Here is a 22,716-nt window from a genome sequence, read left to right on the forward strand (position 1 = left end):
AGTGTCGTAATAAAGTTGAGGTATGAAGTGATGCCCCATATGTTGGTTGATCGTACGAGGGCAGTAACACTCACCGGCGTGAAGGTGAATCGGACGATTGGATGATATGAGCTCATGAAGATTCATTACAAAGTGAATTTTGGGTGAATTGAAATACTTCCATACAGTAGATTGAGGGAAGATGCCATATAAGTTGTCACTATAGACATGTTCCTGAAGAGTGAGAAACTTGATGAACTAGCAGAAATCTACAACACAGACTTCCACTATGAGGGAGTTCGTCTGTTTTGTTGATGTAGCAATAACTCGGAAGGTGCAACCGCATTTTGTTTTGTGTTATCTCGCACGCCATGTCGTGACTCACGTAAAGAGCTATCGCTTAGAGTGTGGGTGCAACCACATACTACTTGCCGACTCTACGACCACCTTATTTGGAGTTCCTGGAGAATTGACTTATCATATCCCTCAGGTCAATGCTCTCTAAACACTCGTTTCATGGATAAACAACCTCAAAGACACTTATTTACCATCGACCTAGCCGAATACCTATCTACTTTACCCTTACTCTTCGTCCGCCATCCATCGCCTACACTGATATTCCTTCGCATCACTCCACAAATGAAAGAGGAGTCGCTTCTCCCATCTATAGGACGCATCTATCAACAACAGCCAGGGTCGATTAAATCGTACGGCCTCCAACTGGATCGCCTGTCGTGTAGCCACTCCTGCGCAACTCCGGAGCTGTTGCCCAAATGAACATGGCCGACGATATCCGATCTTTAGAGTCGGCCAGGATGGAAATAGTACTGATCGCATTCGTGGTGTTTGCGCTCGTCTTACTTCTCGCGATCTTCATCCTATTAGGCGCTAGCTTTAGGACTCCACGAGGAGCTCAGGATACCGAGAATGGGCAGCGACAGACCCCCTGGACTGCATCTTACCCGACAGATCAGGGCGACGGAGCGTATTGTGACAACGAAGCTTCATTCATCAAGAGTGTACGAAGACGAAGCCATTCTTTGGCCGAGGAGCTCCGACTAGAGTTGGTCAATCTCAGACGCAACCTGTCTTTGTTGACAATACCCTCCAGAAGCCGGATGGAAAACACAGACACAAGTGGAACGCAAAGGTCGAGCATCGACCAGTTACTGAGTAGTTTCCCCTCGAATAGCTCGGAATTAGTTACAGATTATGAGAGCTGTTACGACTACTTGGAATCTCCGGTGTCCGCAACAGGTAGGGAAGAGGATGCCACTGGGACACAGAGAAGGCTAGTTCAATCAGCAGGAAATACAATGAGATATGACGGAGTTCAACAGTGGGACGACCCCCGCTGTGATTGAATTGACTGGCACAATTGGAATGAAGACTGGTGGTAAAGATTAGAAATGGCAGGTTGTTGTACATGATACCTCTATTGAATCTGGAAAAACGTCCTACTCTGACATTGGCTCTCCCTGGAGTCCATGGCAAAGATCTCCGTGCCCTTTTTTAACACGCCGCCATGTTCTCGTGTGCTTGTTCCTGGTACAAATAAACGACTCGTCTTTTAGTCGACGCCCAATCCGCAGTTCCCTTATGCGGTCTGCTTCTTCAAGTCTCGCGCAGCCTGCTTCAGGCTAAAGTTGCACTCCTCGTAGGCACGGCCGGCACCGAACCCAACGCCGACAAAGGCGGGCCATGCTCTTCGCTTGAACAGGAGGACAGAGAAAACGACACCAAAACCGAGACCGAGGGATGACTTGACGAGGAGGTTGGAGAGGCAGCGGTCCCACTAGAAATAGTTAGTACCGAAATCTCATGAATAGCCTGTTGTATCATCCGGATTTGTGATTACCTTCTCATTAAGAAGAGACTCGCTAAGCGGCCTGGAAATGGCGCTGGGAGGAGGGCGGGCAACGGTAGAATCGGACATTTTGGCCTGTGACAAAATCGTATTAGTTCCAATGGCTACGTGTTGACGTAAAGAATTGAATTGGCATACTTGAGTCGTGCAATCGGTCGTAACAAGCAAAGTCTGGAGCTACGAGGAGCTGTATATAGGCGTGATGTCAAGCTTGAATAGATGGAACAAGTCGGGACGCAAGAGCGGCTTGTGGGCGGTGAGAGCGGGGAGCCGGTAGAAGCTTAGCGTAGCGGCAGAATTTAGGAAATTTTGGCTGGACGCTGGAAAAGTCGCGGGGCGCATTCAAAGATTGAAGTTCGTTGTAGCTTTCTTTTCTCAAGCAATTTTTTAATCATTCTTTCGTTTAAATGCCCGCGATGGATGTGGATATGACGGATGTGCCTTCGAAAGGGAACACTTCCACTCTTGTAAGTTTTCATACGATTTCTCTCGCGCAGTTGTAAATATGCTTACACGTGCTACAGGAAAAGATAGACCTGATCAAGACCGTAAGAGGTCTTGACCAGAGTGGCCCTGGAGAAGATGGCAAGAATCTTGAGAAGCTGTGGAAGAACTTGACATTATCTGCAGATGCTCAATTCCATGCTGCGGAGGAAAGTAGTTTGCGATGGCTGCTAAAGTCCATGAATGGCACATCAAAGGACGCCGAAACTTTGCGACGATGGCCTCTGACCTGGACAATTCTCGAATGTGTCTTTCAGCGCATTCCTCTCTTTTCGCTCGCCAAATCACTCGCCGACCGAAGATTCATTGCTGTCCTGCAACAGGCATTGAAGGATGTCTCCCAACCAACTACAGAAACCCCATCTACTCCTTCGAAGAGGAAGAGATCGACGACGAAAAGCTTTAGCCTGGATGCTCTACAAGACACTGAAGGATGCTTGATGGCTGGCGACGCCCTGTTCAGTGCTTTGAAGAGTCTACTTGACCGACTCGAGTTTACCGCGACACAATCATCTCACGACAGGATCGGCGCCGAACATATTCGATCGCTTTTCTGTACTTCGGCAGCCGATGCTGCAGCTTTGGCTTCCCTGTCGTTGAAGTTGTGCGACATTGCGCTTGCCAGTGGTGAAGAGCAGGAGGGCCGGGAATCATGGATCGAGACGATAACTACCATCTGGAATCTGCACCTACAAGGGAACGATGACACGTTGGAGGTTGCTGCGCACCTGTTTTCTCCATCTACGGCTATTCTCGATAAGTTGGAGGGAATCTCAGGATCAAACAAGACCGTCGCAAGCGAACCCTTGCGAGCGAAATGGACAGCCGACCTAGAAAAGCTCATGCACCGCAACTTGATACTCCCCGCCCGAGCCGCCTTCATCAACCGACAAGACCTGGAGCCCATCACAAAAGCACTTCAAGCAGCCAGTAATAATCTTGGCGTGGCAGCCCCTGCCCTATACTTTTTGGCCTCGGGTGTCACGGATACGCTGAGCGAAGGGAGACTACGAAAAGGAAGCATTGACTGGACGAAGCAGATCTTCAAGATCGTAGAAGGCTCATTAAGGGACCGCGAGGATCGAGATACGCTTGTGCAGGTTGTCCTAGAGCGAGCGGCTGAGAAATCAATGTCAATTGAAACGGATGACTTGCGCTCCGTTTGTCGAGAATATGCCATTCAGGAACAGAGCACAAACTGGCGGTTAATTGCGGCCATTGCCTCTTGTGACCCCGATATATTCCTCCAGCGATCTGAGGAGGGCGCACAATTATTGGAAACTGTCTGCGAACGAAGCACTTCCAAAGAACTCAGCCAAGATGACGTTGAATCGGTCTCAAAGATTATTAAGGCTATCGCTGAAGTATTCCGGACCGGACGAGTGTTTGGCGATTTCTTGAAGCTATGGTTCCAACAGCTATGCAAGGTTGAGAAGCAGAAGAGTGAGATTGCCTCACCTTGGCTTCAGGTCGGCCAAGTGCAGCAAGGTCACGACTCATTTGAGACCTTGATCGAAAAGGAGATGTCACCACTACAACTACTTGATGTTTTGCAATGGCTAGAAAATGAGAAGCTACACTCGAGGGCGCTTTGCCTCTTTCTGGACTCTATTGCCCAGGGCATTAGAAGCGAGACTTATGTGGATGCCATTGGCAGCAAGCTTTTTGACTTGGTGAGCCAGGTAAAGAAGTCATCATCTACTCTGACAGCCTTGAAGTGGGGAGTTGTGTCAAAGACTATCTCGTGGGTTACTCCTGAGTCAACGACTGAGATTTGGACTGCGGTGCAGAAGCAGCTTACCAAGATCCTGTCCGAGTCACCCGTTGAGTCTAGGGAGACATATGAGGCATTCAAGTGCTGCTGCCAAGCTTGGATTTCGATGAGCCCTGATGGCGCGCACATCTCTGAGCCTGCCGGCCTAGTTGATGCTTTCACTACCCGACTCTCATCCGAACTCCTATCTTCAAAGTCTCTGAAGGGCAAGGATTTGTCTCTGTTCTTACAGCAGGACCACACACCAGCCTTCCTTGAAGAAGCAGCTGCCGAGCATTATCTTGCATGGTTCTTGCGCGGTTGCAGTCGGCTCACTCGTTTCGTCTACGGCACCAAGGCGACTCTTCCTCAAGCCTTGGAAAACGCATTGTCACTCCCTAGTAGCGAGGTCACGCAATTGAGAGACATATGGGCTTGTCTGCTTGAGAATGAGAATAGCATGAACAGTGCTAAAGTTGCCGGTAGCCTTATTGATCGGTTGATCAACTCGCTGGAAGAGGATGGAAAGGAGAAGCGCTGGCCTGCGGAAGGCAGTCAAACCTGGATCAGAAGCTTAAACAGTGCTCATACAGATGCCTTCAGCCGTTCTCAACGAGAGCGTGCCATGACACTACTCCATGCACACCGATCGAAGACGACAAAGCGTGTGTCCATTGATGGCTGGAGATATATACTTGCTCTGTCCACCAAGTTGATGAGTCGAGCAACATTCTACGAGGGCATGCAGTTCTCACACTTGGCCGAAGTCGCTGATGCCATGTCGGATCTCTCAAGCTCAACGCCAACACAAGACGGCACTTTGACCGACCTTATTGACGCATACTATGCCATGGCAGCAACTACTATCCGCCAGATGGCAGAGCACATGGAAGACCGTAGTGTCAAGTACTTGAACGAAAGCCGCAGTTTTATTTCCGACTGCGAAGACGCCGGAGATTTGTCACCTTTCCGTCTGACGCTGCTGAAGGCACTCATCGACGAAATCTCCAAGTCACCGAACTGCTCCAGTCATCCTGAATTGAGTTCACTCCCAGACAGCGCCAAGAATACACTTGGAAAGTGTGTGGTTGCTGCAACTGGGTACTTTTTGACGGAAAAGAAGGCGTTCGAGAGCCACAATGTCATTGCCGACCTTCGGCTTTTTGCAGCAGTGGACGCAGCAGAGTCTCTGGATAGTCTCTCGGCAGCTACGAAGCTGAAGCAATCAGACGTACGCAAGGCAGAGAAGCGAAGCCATGCGGCTATGGAATCGGGAGATCTAAGAGGATGGAAGATGGAAACGTTTCTTAGAACATTCTTTACACCACTTCTGGAGGAACCCCGACCAACAACATTCTACAATCTCAGCCAAGTCCCTCGGAAACTTCGCGAGCCATTCTTCAAGAGCAACGTTGTGTCAATCATAAAGCCAATGGATACTTCCGCCAAGATGGATTACTTGAAGGATCTCATTCAAGCTTTCGTGCAAGGCTCGAACACGGATGGTCAAGCGTCAGCTATCCATACCGTCGTGGACCAGCTTCTAGGTAAGCAAACTAACAGTTATAAAGTTGCGTCAGCTAACACATCACAGCATCTTCTGATCTCCAAACCAAGGGATCCGAGTTTGACCTAGCAACGGCTCACAGCGAGCTGACTGCGACGCTTTTGACACTCAAGGGACAATCCGTATGCACCCGTGTATGCCGAATTCTCCGCGCCATCCTCGAAAAGAAGCCTCAATCCATGACTCAATGGAACATTGAGCTTGTTCTCACCACTGTTTCCGACCTGAGCCTGTCTACCAAGCCGCTTAATGAGCAGGTGCCCAACGAGAGGGTGCCTTTCGCTTCACTATGCGGGCTGGTAGAAATCATTATCAAGAAGCACCGCCTCAGGCTCGAAGGTCACCACCACCTTCTGCTGTCAACAATACAGGCTCTCCTCCGCAATCTTGTCATTAATCACAGCGCCACTGACACCTTGGGACAAACTTTGCACGAGTCCAAGGCTCACCTTTATGCTCGTCTTATCACACTCATTTGTGAGCCGACAGCTGGCGCTGTGGCCCGATCACAACACCAGAGCTCTCTGGATTCGGCCACAGATGCTGCAAAGCGTTCGGCTGGTAGACACATGTATCTGATCATGATGCAGTATGTCAAGCTGCAGCTCGAGGCTGATGTGCCGCGCCGGGTGAACGAGGCCCTCGAGCCCGCCATGAACTCTATCTTCGATGTTACACCTCCCGAGGTGCGAAAGATTCTGAACGATGCTATGGATAAGAGTGGACGTGCTATTCTGAAGGAGATGTACAAGAGATACACCAAGTTTGGTAAATGGAGCGGAGTATAGATGGGGATTATAGACGTTGATAGATACCACATAAAAAGTCATTGGAAAGGGATAGCAAGTTTGATTATTATTACACTGGGTATCTTATAAACTTCCAACTTGTAGCAAATGGCTGCACATCAGCAAGCGCCTGGAGTCTTCTTGTATAGGCTAGGGTGACCATGCTTTTTGCCGTGGCCCCTGATTTGCGAATCCAAGATGGGCCGAACAAAGATCCAGACGAATGTAGCAAGGAAAGCACCCAGGATATCGAGAAAGCTGTTCTTGGGACTGCCACCAAAGGATGCCCATTTCATAAGATGACCAAGGAAGTTGACTGTAATAATGTGCTGTCCAGCTTCAAGACCCTTGATAGACATAGCAGCAACCTCTTCAGGTGTCTGCTTCGGGTCGTCCTTCTCGATGATCTTTGTGATTTCAGGCTTGCCCTCGTTCTCGCGGACGTTGCCGGGCGAGAGGATGGTACCGGGCAGAAGCAGATGGACTTGGACGTTTTGGGGGTAAAGGAGCACTTCCTGCTGGATGCACTCGGCCAGACCTCGCATGGCGTACTTGGAGGGAGTGTACGGGGTGTATCCGGGAGGGGAGTAAGAGGCGCAAATACTTCCAGTCATGATAAGGTGCTTGGGTTCCTTCTCAACAGGCTTGGAGACTTCGAGCCACTCGCGCATGATGGCATGTGCCATCTCAGCTGTACCCCAGTAGTTGACATCCATATGGTGTCGCATTGACTTCATTTCCATGTCGACAAACAATTCGGGGAAGGACAGTCCGGCGCAAGTCCAAACGATATCGGGGGCGTTTCCATTGTTCCAGCTGATAACTTCTTCAAGGAGAGGTTTGGCGTAGGATTCGGCAGAGACATCGGCGGTGATGTAGTGGAAGCGTTGTGTTTCGGGATTCTTAGCTGCAGCCTGGGGTCAATAAGTCAGCATGTAGTCTAGCGGAAGACGTGGTAAAGGTGACGGACCTTGACGGTGACAAGAGCCGCTTCGAGCTTGGCCTTGCTACGAGAAACGAGAACGACGTTTGCACCCTTGACGGAGAGTTGGGTAGCTGCACTGAGACCCATACCCTCGGAAGCACCGGTGATGAGGACTGTCTAGAGGTATTATTAGCTATTGTTGCGTGTAGAAGAGGATCATGAGAGGTGTCATGAGGAGTTGAAGAGAAGCTTACCTTGCCCTCAACGGGAAACTTGTTGCTACCAAAGAAACCCATGATGATGTTGCCGACAATGAGAGTCGTAATCGAAATGGCACTGTAAGCAGCAATTGCTTTTAAAGAGAAGTCCATTGTGGGAGAAGGGGCCTCAATATATGGTAGAGGGGCAAAGCTAGGAGTTTAAGGATCTTATGTTGTCCAGCAATTTACAGTGTCCAGGTCCCCGAAGTTTAGGTGGCCCCACAGTGCCAGCAATTACACCTTTAGGGATCCAGACTGGACTGAAATTACATGACGTGATTCAATTATGTTTTGTTGTTTCGCTATTCGGATTGCAAGAAGCGAGTCGATATGACAAGTGATCACATACAATTGGGCAATATATCTATCGAGTGATATAACGGCAACTGAATGAGATGGTGTGTTGTTGCCCTTGGCTTACTGACTTGTCCTGGCCAAGTGCTGACCAGCGAACGAAAAAGCAGTGTTTTTCAATGCTACATAACTTCAGCTCTCGCTAGCACCGTCAGGTATATACGACTGTAAGAGTAAATTCAGGGGCTTTCACACGTCAGATGTTCGTTGATGATTTAGAAGTTGATACCATTCCCATTACACAGTTAAAATAATATTTTGGTACTGTCTTTGATGTGTGGCTAGTGATCGAGGCTGTTCTCTGGTTCCTACCTCATTTCAACTTATAAGATATCGATACCTCTATTTTTCAATATTTCATCGTCGCATTCCAAATCAGACAATTACAGCAATCGGAATTCTCTAAACCAAGGCGAGCCTTCAGTTATGGTACCTGGGCTATGACAAAAAGTCTGCAATAACCACCACAATGTCCAGCAAGGATAAGGACTCCAAGCTTACAGTACCAAAGTTCTCATCATTCAAGTCCAAATCTGAGAGTTCTGAACTGAAAGCACCCAAATTCGCCTCTTTCAAGTCCAAGGATACAGAAAAGGCTACAGAAGAAAGCTCCAGTCATAAAGAGACGGACCGAGAACGAGACCGGGAACGCGACTCACGAAGGAAGAGAAGCCATCATCACTCAGACTCACATCGCGAGCATCATCATCACCATTCCAAGAGGCATCGCACAGAACCTCATCACCGGCACCGGGAAAGCTCACGACGATCCAGCCACTCTGAGAAACCCGAACACCGTGCGCTTACTAAATCTTCACGCGACAGCAATGACGGCGCATCGCGTCTGTATATTGTCGACACCAAAGGCGACCCACTAATCATTCGATATGGAACTCTTGACCGTTCGCAGGTCCCCGCTTACTATCGCGATGGATATGGAAAGGTTCTCGGTACACGAGGTCGTCTTGTGATTCATCGCGATGGACCCAGGGATCAGTTTAGTCTTCGAATGCCAGGCGAAGGCTCATATGCCTTCAAGGATAAGGACGGTCTACGCTCAAAAGCTTGGCGCATAAGGTCAACACCGTTGAGAGTCCGGTTGCAAGAGAGTTCTGCGCAGGACGAAGACGACGGTGACTTCATAGCAGTGGGCTCAACGAAAAAGCGCAAGCATGACGATGGTGCTTCCGAATCGTCAGACGACGAACAACCATCCTATCGCTCAATAGAGGGCAAAGCGAAACCGCGCCAATACGATGATAGTGACTTGGAGTCTGATATCGATGCACCTGCAGAGCATGTCGACCTTGGCCAGAACAACCCCTTAAAGTGGAAATCAATACAACTCTCAAGGCGAGTGAAGGATCAACCAGATGATATAGATGCATGGCTTGAGTTGGCGAACCATCAGGATGCCCTTCTGAGAGCTGGAGAAGACGTTGACCATAAGGCACTGGAGGCTGAGGTGCATAGTTTTGCTGAGATCAAACTTCATATGCTCGAATCGGCGTTGTCCAATGTTACAGATCCTAAAGATCGCATCAGAGTGTTGATTCCACTAATGCGTGAAGGAGTCAAGGTGTGGAACAGCAAAGCAACAGCTAAAAAGTGGAATGACTTGCGTGAAGACGAAGAAAAAAGTTTCACGCTCTGGAAGACACACCTTGATTTTGACATGTCCAACATTTCTGCTTTCCAATTTGATACTCTCAAGCAAATGCACCTCGATCGGCTGCATCTCGCCATATCCCGATCGCAATCGAACGAGGAGTCTGAGGGTTATATGGAAGCTATCTACGTTTTTCTCAGACTCACGAGACTCATACATGATTGTGGGTACAAGGAACTTGCTGTCGCAGCATGGCAAGCGTTCATGGAACTCAACTTTTTCCGACCTTCCCAGCTGGATGAACAAAGCGCAGCCCTTGAGTCTCTCCGCGACTTCTGGGAGAGTGAAGTCCCCAGAATAGGAGAGCCGGAGGCTCAAGGCTGGGCAAAATTTGTGGAGGATGATGGAATGGGTGACGCTCCTGAGCCTCTACGGGATGATAAGCTGCCTGAGAACCAGCCTAGGGATGACTATAAACGCTGGGCGAGTTTGGAGAGCTCGCATGCTGAGAAAGCAAGAGTCCCAGCAAGAACCATGGATGAAGGGACAGAAGAAGATCCTTTCAGGGTAGTAATGTTCTCTGACATAGAGCCATTGCTTTTCCTTGTCCCAAGGCATGTTTTACCAGCTGTGCAGAAGCAAGTTTTGGATGCTCTCTTGATGTTCTTTGGGGCTCCTCCTGTTTTTCAATCTAGCAGCTGGACGGAAGAGGCCTACCACGATCAATTCCTTGCTCGACCGACCTTGAAGCTGGAGTCCACTACCCCTACGCCACTTTCAGGAGACGAAGATCCAACAGAAATACAGAGGAAGCCTCCTGCTTTTGATCAGAAGCCTCTCTGCGTCTCCGAGTCAACTGAAGTGCTCTTGTCAGGGCAAGACTGGTTTTCTTATCTGCTGCCGACGAGCACAGAAAACGATGTTGAACTCGGCTTCCTGGCTAACGCAACAAAACATTTGGTTCACAATGCAAACCTGAAGGATTTGGCTGTGTACCATCTTGCTTTATGCGCAGCACAGGATCCCTCCTCTGTTAAAAAGGCGGCCAAAGCTTTGCTGAAGCGATATCCAACTCATATTGGCCTGTATAAGGCATATGCTCTTGCTGAGTATGCGAATGGCAACCGCGAAATTGCTCAAAAAGTGGTTTCGTCAGCAACTGAACTTGCGCCGGTGAGTACTCAGTCTACTACTATTTGAACAGGATTGTCACTAACCCTTTACTACAGAACTCGTCTGCAGTCGACTCGTTTAGCCTTTGGAGGACATGGGCTTGGATGGAGCTTGAAGAGGGTAACAAAGATCTTGCTGTTCACAGACTCTGCTCTGCCGTGGACGAGGTACTACGAAAAACAGTCGGAACACCCGATGTCTCCCCAACACATATTCTCAAAGCCCACCAAATCTTTACTTCTACCATGAATGATATGATATCAGGAGGAAATATCGACCAGGCTGAAGTCCTTGCCGAGTGTCTGGTCCTGTTGTCTTACTTGACCGCGGAGGGGTCTACAGAACCAATGTCGGCGTCTCAAGGAAGCATTTCGGCTGCTATGGACACGGTCAACAAGGTGTCTCTCGAGTTGAAATCTCGAAATCACCATACATCACAAGCCCACGAGCGTATACTGCAGTTTGCGTCGATGTTTCTGTACATGCACGCAGCACGAGGGTAAGATTCATGTCCTGGAACTGTCAAGAATTTACTAACACATACAGGCCCTTCCGCCGTGTGTATCTAATCGAGCAACTGAAACATTTTCTGGCGTATTTTCCTAGGAACACCATGTTCTTGTCGTTATTCGAATGGGCTGACTCTAGCCTTCGTATTATTGACGAAACAAGAACGCTTCTACACGAAACCGTACTTACCCCGGCCCAAGATTGCTTAAGCAGTCGCATATTTGCCATTCATCATGAGATTGAGCGTGGAAACGTCAACACAACAAAAGCAGCTTTCGAGTACGCCGTATCAAGCGATGCTTGCAAATTCAATACAGCTTTGTGGATCAACTTTATCGGGTTCTGCAGCTCACAGAGAGAACTGCGACCGAAGGCCAAGGATGTTTTGTTCAGGGCGTTGAGGCATTGTCCTTGGTCCAAGGATGTCATGATGGAGGCTTTCCTTACGCTGAACCGGGATATGGATTCTTCCGAGCTGAAGGGAGTCTTTGAGACTATGGCGTCCAAGGGGTTGAGGGTACATGTTGATCTAGAGGAGTTCTTGGAAGAGAGACGAGTTGAGAGGAAGGCAGAGAAGAGTAGACGGTGAAGTCTTGTGCTTACTGGAAAAGGAGTACATTGAATAGATTTGGACTTTGACGTGGATCCTGAAACTGAATAAGGTTTTCTTTTGCAGATATCTAAAAATAGCATGCTTATACTGCACATACGTACTGTTTACATTTCTGCAGCGACTCATCACTACAGGTTTTCTTTAGCTTGCTGCACTCATGGTCATTCAGCCTGCTTAAGCATGTCAGCCAAGTAATCTGCACACCTATTACAATGCATGTCTCTGTACAACCTCGTCATGCCGAGCTCCAGGCTTTGTTGTCAGTGGAGCCAGACCCAGGGGCTCGTTCCAGGGTCTTTTTTTCAGCGGGTCAGGCGCTGAAGCTGTCGTGACCTACGAGAGCTTACCTTGAGCTTGAGCTTTGACCTTTGAAGAGTGAGACGATGTGATTAAGATGAGGAGGGAAAAGGAACGTCCTTGTCGGTAGTAATTTAGTGAATACAAGCATGTGAGGCTGTCAACAGTATATAAGACACATACTTAATTGCTATCTCTTGGAAATCCTGCTTCTCTGATCAACAGTAGCGTCCCTTAGAGGTCCAGAACATGCAAGAGGGGCTCGTAGTTGCAGACGCCAGCACAGGCACAGGCACAGCCAAGCAGCGAATAACCTCACGAATTCAAAATCACTTGGTCGCCCTCTCCTTTCTCCGCTCTCTCCGCTCTTTAACTTCTTCAAAAACCGAAAGGCGTCAAAAACACCACAAGAACAGTATCGATCAACAAACCATGGCCCAAGAACTCAAAGCTGGAGGCGGCGCCAGCGAAGTCACCCGCTCCATCTCCAAACTTGACCCTGTCGTCACAGGTTATATTGTCAAGCTCTTTGGATATCTGGCAGACCGAGCAGACAATACTTGGAGCAAAGGACGTATTTCTTCCTTCATCAAAGATACGCAAAAATACGAACCTTCACCCGCTGTTGACGAGCTTCTTGCCCGAGACTCGCTCGATCTGGATGGCTTCATAACCTGGATGACGTCGTCTCATGCAGCTGCTACGACCCCGCCCAAAGCCCAAGATCTCACATATCCGCTTGCTTCTTACTTTATCAGCTCCAGCCATAACACGTACCTCACCGGAAACCAACTCTCGAGCGACAGTTCTACCAAGCCTTACACCGAAACTCTGCTACGTGGTGGACGGTGCATCGAGATTGATGTCTGGGATGGAGATGAATCTGAGCCAGAGGGGACAAGCAGCCCCTCCAGCAGCGATGAAGAAAGAGGTGTCAAGAGAGTCGTCAGGAAGAAGAGGAGTACCTTTGGGAAGCTCAAGGATAAGCTCAAGAAAACGACCATAAGTGATAAGAAGGAATCTACCTCCACTACCGATCCCGTCTCCCGTGAGCAGCCCGGGGCCGCAGCCACCACCGCCAATCCTGAGCCAACCGAGCCCGAAGCCGCTATAATCGAGCCCCGAGTCCTCCACGGATACACCCTCACCAAGGAGATCTCTTTCCGCGCTGTCTGTGAGGCTATCCGTGATAGCGCATTTGTCGTCAGTGATCTGCCCGTCATTGTCTCTTTGGAAGTTCACTGTGGTGCAGACCAGCAGCTCGCCATGGTACGCATCATGAAGCAAGTATGGGAGGGTCTTTTACCCGAGCACGAGAGCGACCCGGAGATTCTTCCAAGCCCTGATGAGTTGCGCCATAAACTCATCGTCAAGGTCAAATATGCGCCGCCTGATACAGACCCTACCCAAGAGGAAAGTGAGGAAGACGACCGAGCACCGCATCCAGGTGCTGAGTCGGGCGATCCTCCTAAAAAGAAACCTTCCAAGGTTATTCAAGAACTCAGCAAGATGGGTTCCAATTGTTGGGGTGTATCGTTCAAGAGCTTGTCGCAGCCCGAGGCTGGTATGCCTACACATATCTTCTCCCTCTCAGAGAAGAAGGTCATTGCTGTACACGACGAACAGGCAGACGAGTTATTCAACCATAACCGACACTTCCTCATGAGAACCTATCCTTGGGGACTACGAATAGGATCTTCAAACCTTGATCCCTCTCTTTTCTGGAGAAAGGGTATCCAGGTTGTTGCCCTCAATTGGCAGAGATGGGATGAGGGTATGATGCTTAACGAGGGCATGTTTGCGGGCACAGGAGGATATGTCCTCAAGCCACCAGGTACATCATCATTTCCCTGCATAAACATTTCATATTCTAACTTGTTCTAGGTTATCGATTCAACCGCAATGACGAAGAGGCTTCCAACACCATCCCACGCAAAACCCTCCATCTCACAATCACCGTCCTCGCCGCGCAAAATATTCCTCTTCCTCCCGGTGACAAGTCCACCCGCGGTTTTGAGCCTTACGTTAAAGTCGAGCTTCACGTCGAGGGTCCTGATGAGTTTCATGGCGGTCCCATCCCCAACGATGGCCACGAGCGTGAGGGCGAGTACAAAGCTCGCACGAGTACGAAAAAGGGCGACGTTGTCGATTTTGGCAGTGAGCCCCTTGAGTTTCCTCCTATTCCACACGTTGTGGATGAGCTATCGTGGGTGCGCTTTACTGTTCGCGACGATGAGATTGGGCGGGATGATATGGCGGCTTGGGCTTGTATGAGAGTTGATCGCCTGGGTCACGGGTATCGTTTTGTGCATCTTATGGATTGTGAGGGGCGTCTTACTGATGGAGCGATTTTGGTCAAGGTTGATAAGAGGTTGGAGTAGCTAATGTTTTTTGAGGCATGATGAAATGATTGTCTATCTTATTTCACTTATACACAATGAGATGATCTTACATAGGACAAGATTCTGTCAAATTGATAACAGCTACTCACAATGATATCGAGAATGGATGATATCGAGAAACGCACTTCAGATTTATTATTCACATTGATGCGATGAATGAATGGCTTTTACAAGGCTGAGACTCATTTATCTTTAGACAAAGACATTGAAACGAAAGAAACTTCAATTCAAGAGCAAGGAATATCTCATCTCACTCAACTATTCTCAACTAATACGCTAGAGTCCAAACCCCCATATTACAATTAGTAGTCGTTGTCGTCACGGTTCTTGTGTCCCTTGACCTTTTCCTCAACCTTGTCCTTGATCTTGTCCATGAACCCACCAGACTTCTTGTTGTTGTCATCGTAGTCGGGGTTGCTCTGTCCGTAAGAACCGTCGGCGTTTTGAACACGTTCGGAGTCGTATGTGTTACCACTGGAAGAGCCGTATGTGTTGCCAGTTCCAAACGAGTCGTTGTCCTTGCGGCTGGAGCCGTAGGAGTCATTGTTGCTGGAGCCATAGGAGTCGTTGTTGTCACGGTTGCTAGATCCGTAAGAGTTGTCGTTGTCATTGTCACGACGGCTAGAGCCAAAGCTGTTGTCATTGTCGTTGTCACGAGAGCCCTAGTATTACTATTAGCCATGAACGATCCGTCATACGTGAGGGTCGACCTACATAGGTGGTGTTTCCACCTCCGAGGCCAGCGCCAGCGCCAGAGCCATAGGAGTTGTCGTTGTCGTTGCGGCTGGAGCCGTAGGAGTCCTTGTTGCTGGAGCCATAGCTGTCGTTGTTGTCTCTGTCGGATGAGCCCTGAAACCTATTAGTATACTGAAGAAAGATGAGGTTTGTGGTTGACTTACATAGCTGGTGTTGCCACCAATGCCAGTGTTGCCAGATCCGTACGAGCTCTCGTTGTTGTCACGGCGAGAGGAGCCGTAGGAGTTGTCGTTGTCGTTGTCGTTGTCACGGCGGCTGGAACCCTACGATAGTTTGTGAGCTCAGGTTTAAGTGAGTTGGGTACATGAATACATACGTAACTGTCGTTGTTTCCAGAGCCGTAGGAGTTGTCGTTATCATTATCACGGCGGCTGGAGCCGTAAGAGTTGTCGTCGTTGTCGCGACGGCTGGAGCCCTAATAAGACGGTTAGTTTAATGACAAGCAGGACACAGACAGATGAGAACTCACGTAGCTGTCGTTGCCTCCGTAGCTGTCAGACATGATGGTTGTTGGGAATTGAGTGAAAGAGTTGTTGAAGAGATAGTTTAAGTTGTATGAATGAGAATGACATGAACAGAAGAGGGCATAGCTTCAGTTTAATATCTGAACGAAGCTCCCTCCCTCTCTAGCTCCAGCTTCATCATGTGGATCGAGCTCCCTCCCCCTCCCCCTCATCATGGGAGGGAATGACGTGCCACTCACTGTTCCATTGTGGCATAGACATTGTCTTGGATAGCTGAAGCTGCACAGCCAAGGTAGCTTAGCAGATGTTCTAGCTCAAAGAGGTCCATGCTTGGAAGTATCCATCCGTACCTTTACCACATCAAGCTGTGAGACCCTCTATGGAGTCGAACTTCTCTAAGACCTCGTCCCACAGAGAACGCGCGTTGACTTGAGTTACTTGTTGTCATTGTCGTCCCATGTATACAGCATCTTCTTGGCCGTTCTAAGTTTAGACTTGGATGCCAGAAGCTGTTGATCGAATTCTTGGAGATCAATGTAACGTGGACGGTTATACAGATACTTGGAACAAGCTTTCAGTGGATGTACATAGATGCCAGGAACGATACTTGGGTCCCCTCGATACCCCTCCATGCATGTTCCAGCAACCCCTCTATCCTTCATGTTTGAATACATGCTTTTGGATCAAAAACCTGTTGTATGCATTTCTCAGTACAGTAGCCATGTCACATTCCCACGAATCGGCCTCCCCTGTAAGCAATTGGGCCAACCACGACGTCTCAGTCTGTCTCGCTTTGGCCCGTATTGGCCTGGTGTCGTCATGTTAGTTGGTTATGATGAGGATAAGGATAGCTCAGGGTCAAGGTACGTACCCCAAGTCGTTGATCTACCTGAGCTACCTGGACAACGCTAAACCAAACAAGCAATCAAAGGAACCCCGCGGCCCAGCTCGACAGGGTCCAAAATCAGGTCCCGAACCTGGACGAGCTGACCTGGAGCTCCACGACTGTGGCTATGCCAGCTTCCAGCGGGAACGGCTCTGTAGACAGCAGGCTATAGACAGCAGGCTAATAGTACAGGCTAATAATGTCTGTCATTCATCAAATTGCGGTCTGTCAATCCTTTAGAAGAGTCCGGACCAAGCCCGAAGAATACCGGCAGCGTCAACTGTGCCCACAAGCTTTTACAAGCCGAAGCTCAAGTGGACACCCACCAGAGGAAGACGGCATTGGAGAGAGATCGGATTGTACGAGTCGCATCTCCCTCCTTTGCCAAGCCGGGGTCTAAGTCAAGATCGTGCTCGGAATCGGGCCCTAGCAACCTTGTCTTAACTCCCCGCTCAACTTCAAGTTCTAGAACAGCTCATGTCCATGTTTTGGGTGCTTGACATGGACAGTGACGATGACAACCCCGCTTCACCTGAAGACCCTTATCACCCTGGCTATTCAGCGAGGCAATTCTTGGCTTCTGTGAACTGTTCCTTGTTCTTGAAGTGCCAATTCCCAGATTTCGATATATATTAAGATCGTGATAACTTATAATATGCGGGTATACCTCTCAACTTCTATATTTGTCCCAGCGTAGATACCTGGGAAAACGGTACATCCCCAGTCTCTGACCACCACACCATGCGCTTCCAAGCTAAGTCAAGTTCTGGACCACTTCGTGCCCTGTCGAGTACTTGATGTCTGCACGTGTGGCATTTACCAGTCCTCAGCAAACCACCATAGTACGGCGGTTCGGCGTGTCCGGCTCTTTCCAAGGTAAAGACGTACAATTTCAGGAAATCTCGATCTGCTTCAAACACGCACAGCCTATTGAGGCTAGGAAATCAAGCACAAGTGACACAAATGTAAAGGGCTCACGGCAACCAACCCGGCGTCCATTTGCCCGCCGCGGGGTTTTAAAGGTGCCCAGGTGACCAATCCAACAGATTTGAGACCGCTTGGATCATCTCACAATATCTCCATTCCAAGACGCAATTACATTCTCATAAGTGCCGTCGAGTTACTTTAAACTTTGAAGTAACGTGAGACAATCATCTTCTGCGTCCTGTAGCCAGAAAGTGTTGGCGACCATACCAAGTGCAAAACATCGTCTAGGACCATGCAAGGCATGCCCATGTGTGCTATCATTACAATCGGCTAGTTCGTTCAGGTCCAGGAAGTGCACCACTCATCATGGGAGGTTCCGCGCTCGCACCAAGAATGAGCTCTCGGCCTCCTCGGGTTCCCCACCAAGCTACTCCGATGGCTGCTCGCTCCACGTCCAACTCTCCACTAACAAGAATCTCCAAGAACCGCTCCTTGACAGGTTCCCGTAGTGCAGGGTCTTGAATCTCATTCATGGCTTGAGCAGCAATTGTAAACCATTCTTCCAACAAAGGAAGTGGAAGGTGTGGAAGAGAATCCACTAGAGCTAACGAGAGAGAACTTTGTTGAGAATAGCGTACTTCTTGTGACTCCTCCATCGCCGCTTGCGCCGCAATATCCGCAGTTGGTGGGAGAGGTTCTGTCGACGCTGTCGATATAGAAGCTCGGAGCATCTCCAACAAGGTCTCCGAAAGGAACGGCTCCAACTCTGCAATTGGGAATGGAGGCGACACGATCTGCATAACAGTCTTGAAAGCCACTCGAAATTGACGAGATGAGATGTGCCTGGGGAATGCATTGAAGAGCAGAGCGATGTAAAATGGTGTAAGTTCGATGGTAAGAGGACTATGCTGGGGACAAGAAATGGTTGAAAGAATCGCGCTGTGTGCAGATTCGAAGATCTCGACCATATTTGGTGTTGTCGGTCCTTCGTGAGAAATATATGCAATCGCTGGCTTTATTATGAGGTTATCGCAGGCGTCGGTTGATAAAGTGAGTGGTAAATGTTCGGAGAGGTTGAGATAGAATAAGTCCAATGATCTTTGCAGATACGTGGTGGATGTTGATGCATCCTCTGATGGCCGGAATTCCTGAAGGAACATTTGGCAAGCAGGGGCGCTTCGAGAGATGGAGTCGATTGAAGTCAAGTAGGTGAAATTATAAACTTGAAACGCGTTGTTACCGTTTCTTGAAGAAATGAAAAAGATGTTGCGCAATATGCGCAGGGACTTTGCTGCGATAATAGGAGCAGCCATATCGTTGAGCATTTGCGGGTCAAGGAGACTTCTTGAGACAACTGCTTGTAGAATAGCGACGGTCCCAAACATGAGCTTCCTGAGCAGGTTCCATAGGACTGGCCAGGTGCTTGTAAGGGTCTCCTGGGTGAGGACATTGCTCTCCAATGCCGGGTCGATATCGCTTAAGCGGTTGAGTCGCCAAATATCCAATACATTGTTGCTAAAAGCAACGAGAGCATCCTGCGCTGCGATCACCGCCTGCGTATCTGTTGCTTGCATAACAGCGTAACCAGCAAGTTTGGCTAGCGGACCCATGTTTGACAACGTAGGCCGCCTGTCCAATTCCTGGATGAATCGGAACGATGGTGTATTCGGTGACCAAGCAAGGAGATGGTCCGGCGATTCGATAGTTTCGGCGCCTATCGGCGTCAGGAACTGACCATGGGCGAGGCCCTCTTCGGCGGTAACTGTCCATACAATCAAAGGCAGCAGCGCGTTGCAGTTGATGAGACTCCTGTGGTAATCGGATAGCAAGGGGAAGGCAAAATTCAAGGCCATAACTATCGATGCGCCTGCAACAGGCCCATCCTCTTCGCGTCTCTCAAGTGCCATGTTTGCCGCCATCACTACCGCCTCCTCGAGGGTATTCCTCATTCCACGCGACAAAGATTGGCGATTATCGGATTCCATGCCCATGAGAACGCCGGTCAGAACCAAGAGGTGTTGCCATCGTTTCGATCGCTCGTCCGCTCCCTTGACAACAGCGCGCGCCCATTCTTCGCATTGCATGCCACTACCCTCATGAGGTTCTTTCCGATCGCGACTGGCGACTTCGTAGTTGTGAATGCGCGCGGCCGCAGTGTTGTATATGCTGATAACCCGAACAGAAGTTCGAATTCCACCCGATTGGAACCATACCGCTGGGGCTGTCAACAATTGTGACGTGAGAAGGCCGAGATTTAGAGGATTGGTGAGCTCAGCGAGAAGGTGTGTCGTCGAGCCGATGATCTGTTCCGTCTTGGCAGCATCGTGGACATCTTGGTAGAGCTGCAAGACTGTTCTGAGAAGTCTATCGGTAGACATATCGACGCATTCGGTGATCGTTCTAAACCCAAGTTATCATCGATATGATAAAGATTGGATGGATGGGTTTGGGGTGGTTTGAGTGAAGTTCAAGTTGAGGATCCGAGGTCGCGATTACGGTTGCGCCTGCCGGTCGGTTTCACGGGCTTTTGCCGAGGCCCTACGCATGACGTTCCGGGGGACTTCTCCAGCTCTAACTCAGCTCCATCAGAACATCCCTGCCCCCTGTCGCCGCCAAATCAACCGCCCCCATAATCATAATCAATCCTCGCGACATCGCAATAGTTTCTACAACCACAGCTATTGCGGCCTGCATGATGGCACGGTATGTTCAGCCCTGTCGGTCCCTGTCTTGGCCACTAATACTAATTATTATACAGATGGTACTTCCAAATACACCTCCCGAGGATTACGAAACACCGCGCTTCCCATCTCTAAACGTCCAAACTTTATACGACCAAACCACAGACAAACGATACACCCTTTATTATGTTCTTGACGTTTGGCGATTTACCTTACTATGGACAATCATCATATACGCGTGTTTCCATATGGGAGCAGTCCTGATTGCCATGTTCACCCACGGCTGGAAGAAGTCATCATGGCGGTACCTATGGGCAGTCCCTGTGATATATCTTGTTATAGCTGGGCTTGAAGCAGTTATGGCGGGAAGTATCGTTGGCTTAGTGTTAGTATTTGTGTCGTTGGGACTTTTCTTGTGCTAACTATGTATTAGACTTGGCGCTGTCTACTCGGCAGGATACTACGAAATGAATACTTGGATTCCATGTACCTGGGGCTTTATCAACGTACTGGTCCTTATCATTTCTTCTTTCTCTATACAGGGTGGACTTTAGAGATATCACTTGTTACTTTGAGGATCCCTTGGTACCGTTGAGGCTCGCGCGTTTTAATAGCCTAAGACATCAGCTGGTGGTTGAATGATGGCGTTCAAGGAAGACCATACGCATATACTATCGAATATCGAATGGCTATACGCGACAAAGGAAAAGCTGCCGAGACTAGAGCATTATGCAGACATATTAAGACCGGCGTATAGCGTTGTTTGGAATATACCCTGATTTACCACAATATCGAACTCTTCCTCTACTTGACTTAACCAAACACCACAATCACAGGTTAGACATTTGGTGGTTTCTAGCGATTTCTAAAGTCTAATACTGACTTCTTCCGTCACTCTGTGACTTTGAGTCACAAGGTAGGGCCCAAGAAGCAACCCTATTCTCACACAATACAAAAGCGCTGCTCAATAGATTAGACACAATCACGAATCATCAACCAAGCATCAAGGAAACTTCAAGGATGCGCTCAAGTCATTTCCTTATTGAGGCAGCACATCGCCTCTCAAGGACCTACCACTGGTCCAGAAGACCTTTTCCTCCTCTACCAACTCATGAAATAGTTATTACTCCTCTATCAAGTCGTCTACCACCACATTCCAGATTTTTCGCAGCTATCAAACCCGGAACGTGAAAAGCTCGACTCTGACGTCGACAAACTCATTGCCAATTACGAAACGAGTAAGATATCTTATTGCCTAAAAGTATTTTATAGCTAACTTGTCTCTAAAGTCTACAAACTTATTGCCAATAACGAAGAAGTTATTGCCAAAAACGAAGAACTTCTGGCCATTCATGAAAAACATACTGCCGCTTACGAAACGTATAAGACATCCCATTGCTTAAAAACCTTTGTAGCTAACTCTCCAGATAAACAACAACGGAGATGGCATAACTACCTACTAAGGGCTGGTGCCATCTGCTGGCTTATAATAAGTTTCTTGACCTTTATCAATAAAGCTTCACTAACACCCTTTTGCAGAACTCGTTTTACCTCTGGAAGGATGGTCACTTGGGACCCAGAAAAGAGACGGAATAGCAGACCAGTTTATGCTACTCAGACCATACTTCTTAGGCCATTTATTTTTATACCCTAAAGCTTAAAGGTCGACTTCTGCTACTGGACTTGGATCTCCTTGCAAGTTTTCTGGGCATCAACTTGTGTTATTAGTTTTAAGAATACTTCTTAAAAATACCGGTCATAAAACAAGTTCAAGGCTACCTCAGATAGATACCTTGAGTAAGATAAATAGACAAGACTCTCCTCTTCTTTTCTAAGCTATTTACCTGTACTATCTGTTTGAAAGTTACTTGTTCTGTTTCCAACAACCGATATCAAGATTCGTTGTGGTTGGATTTTGGCCATTACAGACGATCATTGTACCGCTTGAGAAACAGCACTATACAATTCGCAAATGAGAAATACAACATGTCTCTCATATTCTCTGGCCCATACCATTAAATATTTCTCTGTCCATGTGATCCTGCAGCTTTTGGCAATCGACTTTAGAGGTATCAGTTGTCGCTTTGTTTAGACAATAGGAGTAGTGGTTGGAGGTACCTTTGATGCAAAGATACCTCCATTTACGGGTTCGAATCTCGCCGCGCTCAAAAATCACGGCGATAAGAAGGCCAAAACAACCACGCAACCATAAAATGATGTGAAAACTACTTTAAATAGACGTTCTAGGCTATGCAAACAAGACGATACTTTTATCTGGTTTATTAAGCTATTTGTGATTATTTACGAACATGCACAAATAGCCACCCTCCAGGCCCAAGAGCATCTCAAAGTACCCCGAGATTAGAGGTACCTCCACTGGGTCCTCCGTCCACCCTGTAGC

At 48.5% G+C, this 22,716-nt stretch overlaps 9 protein-coding genes across 9 annotated transcripts; 5 read left to right on the forward strand and 4 right to left on the reverse strand.

The window, feature by feature from the left end:
• Nucleotides 1-794: 794 nt before the first annotated feature.
• Nucleotides 795-1,343, forward strand: FSST1_002381 (uncharacterized protein; the record flags this gene model as incomplete). Its single annotated transcript, XM_083228365.1, has 1 exon — nt 795-1,343. The coding sequence occupies one exon, from the start codon at nt 795-797 to the stop codon at nt 1,341-1,343; it is 549 nt and encodes a 182-aa protein (XP_083092563.1).
• Nucleotides 1,344-1,576: 233 nt separating this feature from the next.
• Nucleotides 1,577-1,915, reverse strand: FSST1_002382 (MICOS complex subunit MIC10; the record flags this gene model as incomplete). The annotated part of the gene is made up of 2 exons (XM_083228366.1): nt 1,577-1,774; nt 1,838-1,915. The coding sequence occupies 2 exons, from the start codon at nt 1,913-1,915 to the stop codon at nt 1,577-1,579; spliced, it is 276 nt and encodes a 91-aa protein (XP_083092564.1).
• A 347-nt stretch (nt 1,916-2,262) lies between these two features.
• On the forward strand, nt 2,263-6,458 carry FSST1_002383 (Urb2/Npa2 family-domain-containing protein; the record flags this gene model as incomplete). Its single annotated transcript, XM_083228367.1, has 3 exons — nt 2,263-2,313; nt 2,371-5,650; nt 5,698-6,458. The coding sequence occupies 3 exons, from the start codon at nt 2,263-2,265 to the stop codon at nt 6,456-6,458; spliced, it is 4,092 nt and encodes a 1,363-aa protein (XP_083092565.1).
• Nucleotides 6,459-6,577: 119 nt separating this feature from the next.
• FSST1_002384 (SDR family oxidoreductase) lies at nt 6,578-7,754 on the reverse strand (the record flags this gene model as incomplete). Its single annotated transcript, XM_083228368.1, has 3 exons — nt 6,578-7,372; nt 7,429-7,560; nt 7,638-7,754. The coding sequence occupies 3 exons, from the start codon at nt 7,752-7,754 to the stop codon at nt 6,578-6,580; spliced, it is 1,044 nt and encodes a 347-aa protein (XP_083092566.1).
• A 712-nt stretch (nt 7,755-8,466) lies between these two features.
• On the forward strand, nt 8,467-11,878 carry FSST1_002385 (NRDE-2, necessary for RNA interference-domain-containing protein; the record flags this gene model as incomplete). Its single annotated transcript, XM_083228369.1, has 3 exons — nt 8,467-10,779; nt 10,836-11,278; nt 11,326-11,878. 3 exons carry the CDS (start codon nt 8,467-8,469, stop codon nt 11,876-11,878), a joined length of 3,309 nt encoding a protein of 1,102 aa, XP_083092567.1.
• Nucleotides 11,879-12,631: 753 nt separating this feature from the next.
• Nucleotides 12,632-14,580, forward strand: FSST1_002386 (PLC-like phosphodiesterase; the record flags this gene model as incomplete). Its single annotated transcript, XM_083228370.1, has 2 exons — nt 12,632-14,033; nt 14,084-14,580. 2 exons carry the CDS (start codon nt 12,632-12,634, stop codon nt 14,578-14,580), a joined length of 1,899 nt encoding a protein of 632 aa, XP_083092568.1.
• Nucleotides 14,581-14,903: 323 nt separating this feature from the next.
• Nucleotides 14,904-15,859, reverse strand: FSST1_002387 (DNA damage-responsive protein 48; the record flags this gene model as incomplete). Its single annotated transcript, XM_083228371.1, has 5 exons — nt 14,904-15,263; nt 15,316-15,450; nt 15,501-15,620; nt 15,674-15,772; nt 15,827-15,859. The coding sequence occupies 5 exons, from the start codon at nt 15,857-15,859 to the stop codon at nt 14,904-14,906; spliced, it is 747 nt and encodes a 248-aa protein (XP_083092569.1).
• Nucleotides 15,860-17,954: 2,095 nt separating this feature from the next.
• FSST1_002388 (uncharacterized protein) lies at nt 17,955-20,012 on the reverse strand (the record flags this gene model as incomplete). The annotated part of the gene is made up of 1 exon (XM_083228373.1): nt 17,955-20,012. The coding sequence occupies one exon, from the start codon at nt 20,010-20,012 to the stop codon at nt 17,955-17,957; it is 2,058 nt and encodes a 685-aa protein (XP_083092570.1).
• Nucleotides 20,013-20,392: 380 nt separating this feature from the next.
• FSST1_002389 (uncharacterized protein) lies at nt 20,393-20,869 on the forward strand (the record flags this gene model as incomplete). The annotated part of the gene is made up of 2 exons (XM_083228374.1): nt 20,393-20,700; nt 20,749-20,869. 2 exons carry the CDS (start codon nt 20,393-20,395, stop codon nt 20,867-20,869), a joined length of 429 nt encoding a protein of 142 aa, XP_083092571.1.
• Between the last annotated feature and the right edge of the window lie 1,847 nt (nt 20,870-22,716).

Source organism: Fusarium sambucinum, chromosome IV (assembly GCF_050947815.1).
Source record: "Fusarium sambucinum isolate potato_lamoka chromosome IV, whole genome shotgun sequence".
Lineage (NCBI taxonomy): Eukaryota > Fungi > Ascomycota > Sordariomycetes > Hypocreales > Nectriaceae > Fusarium > Fusarium sambucinum.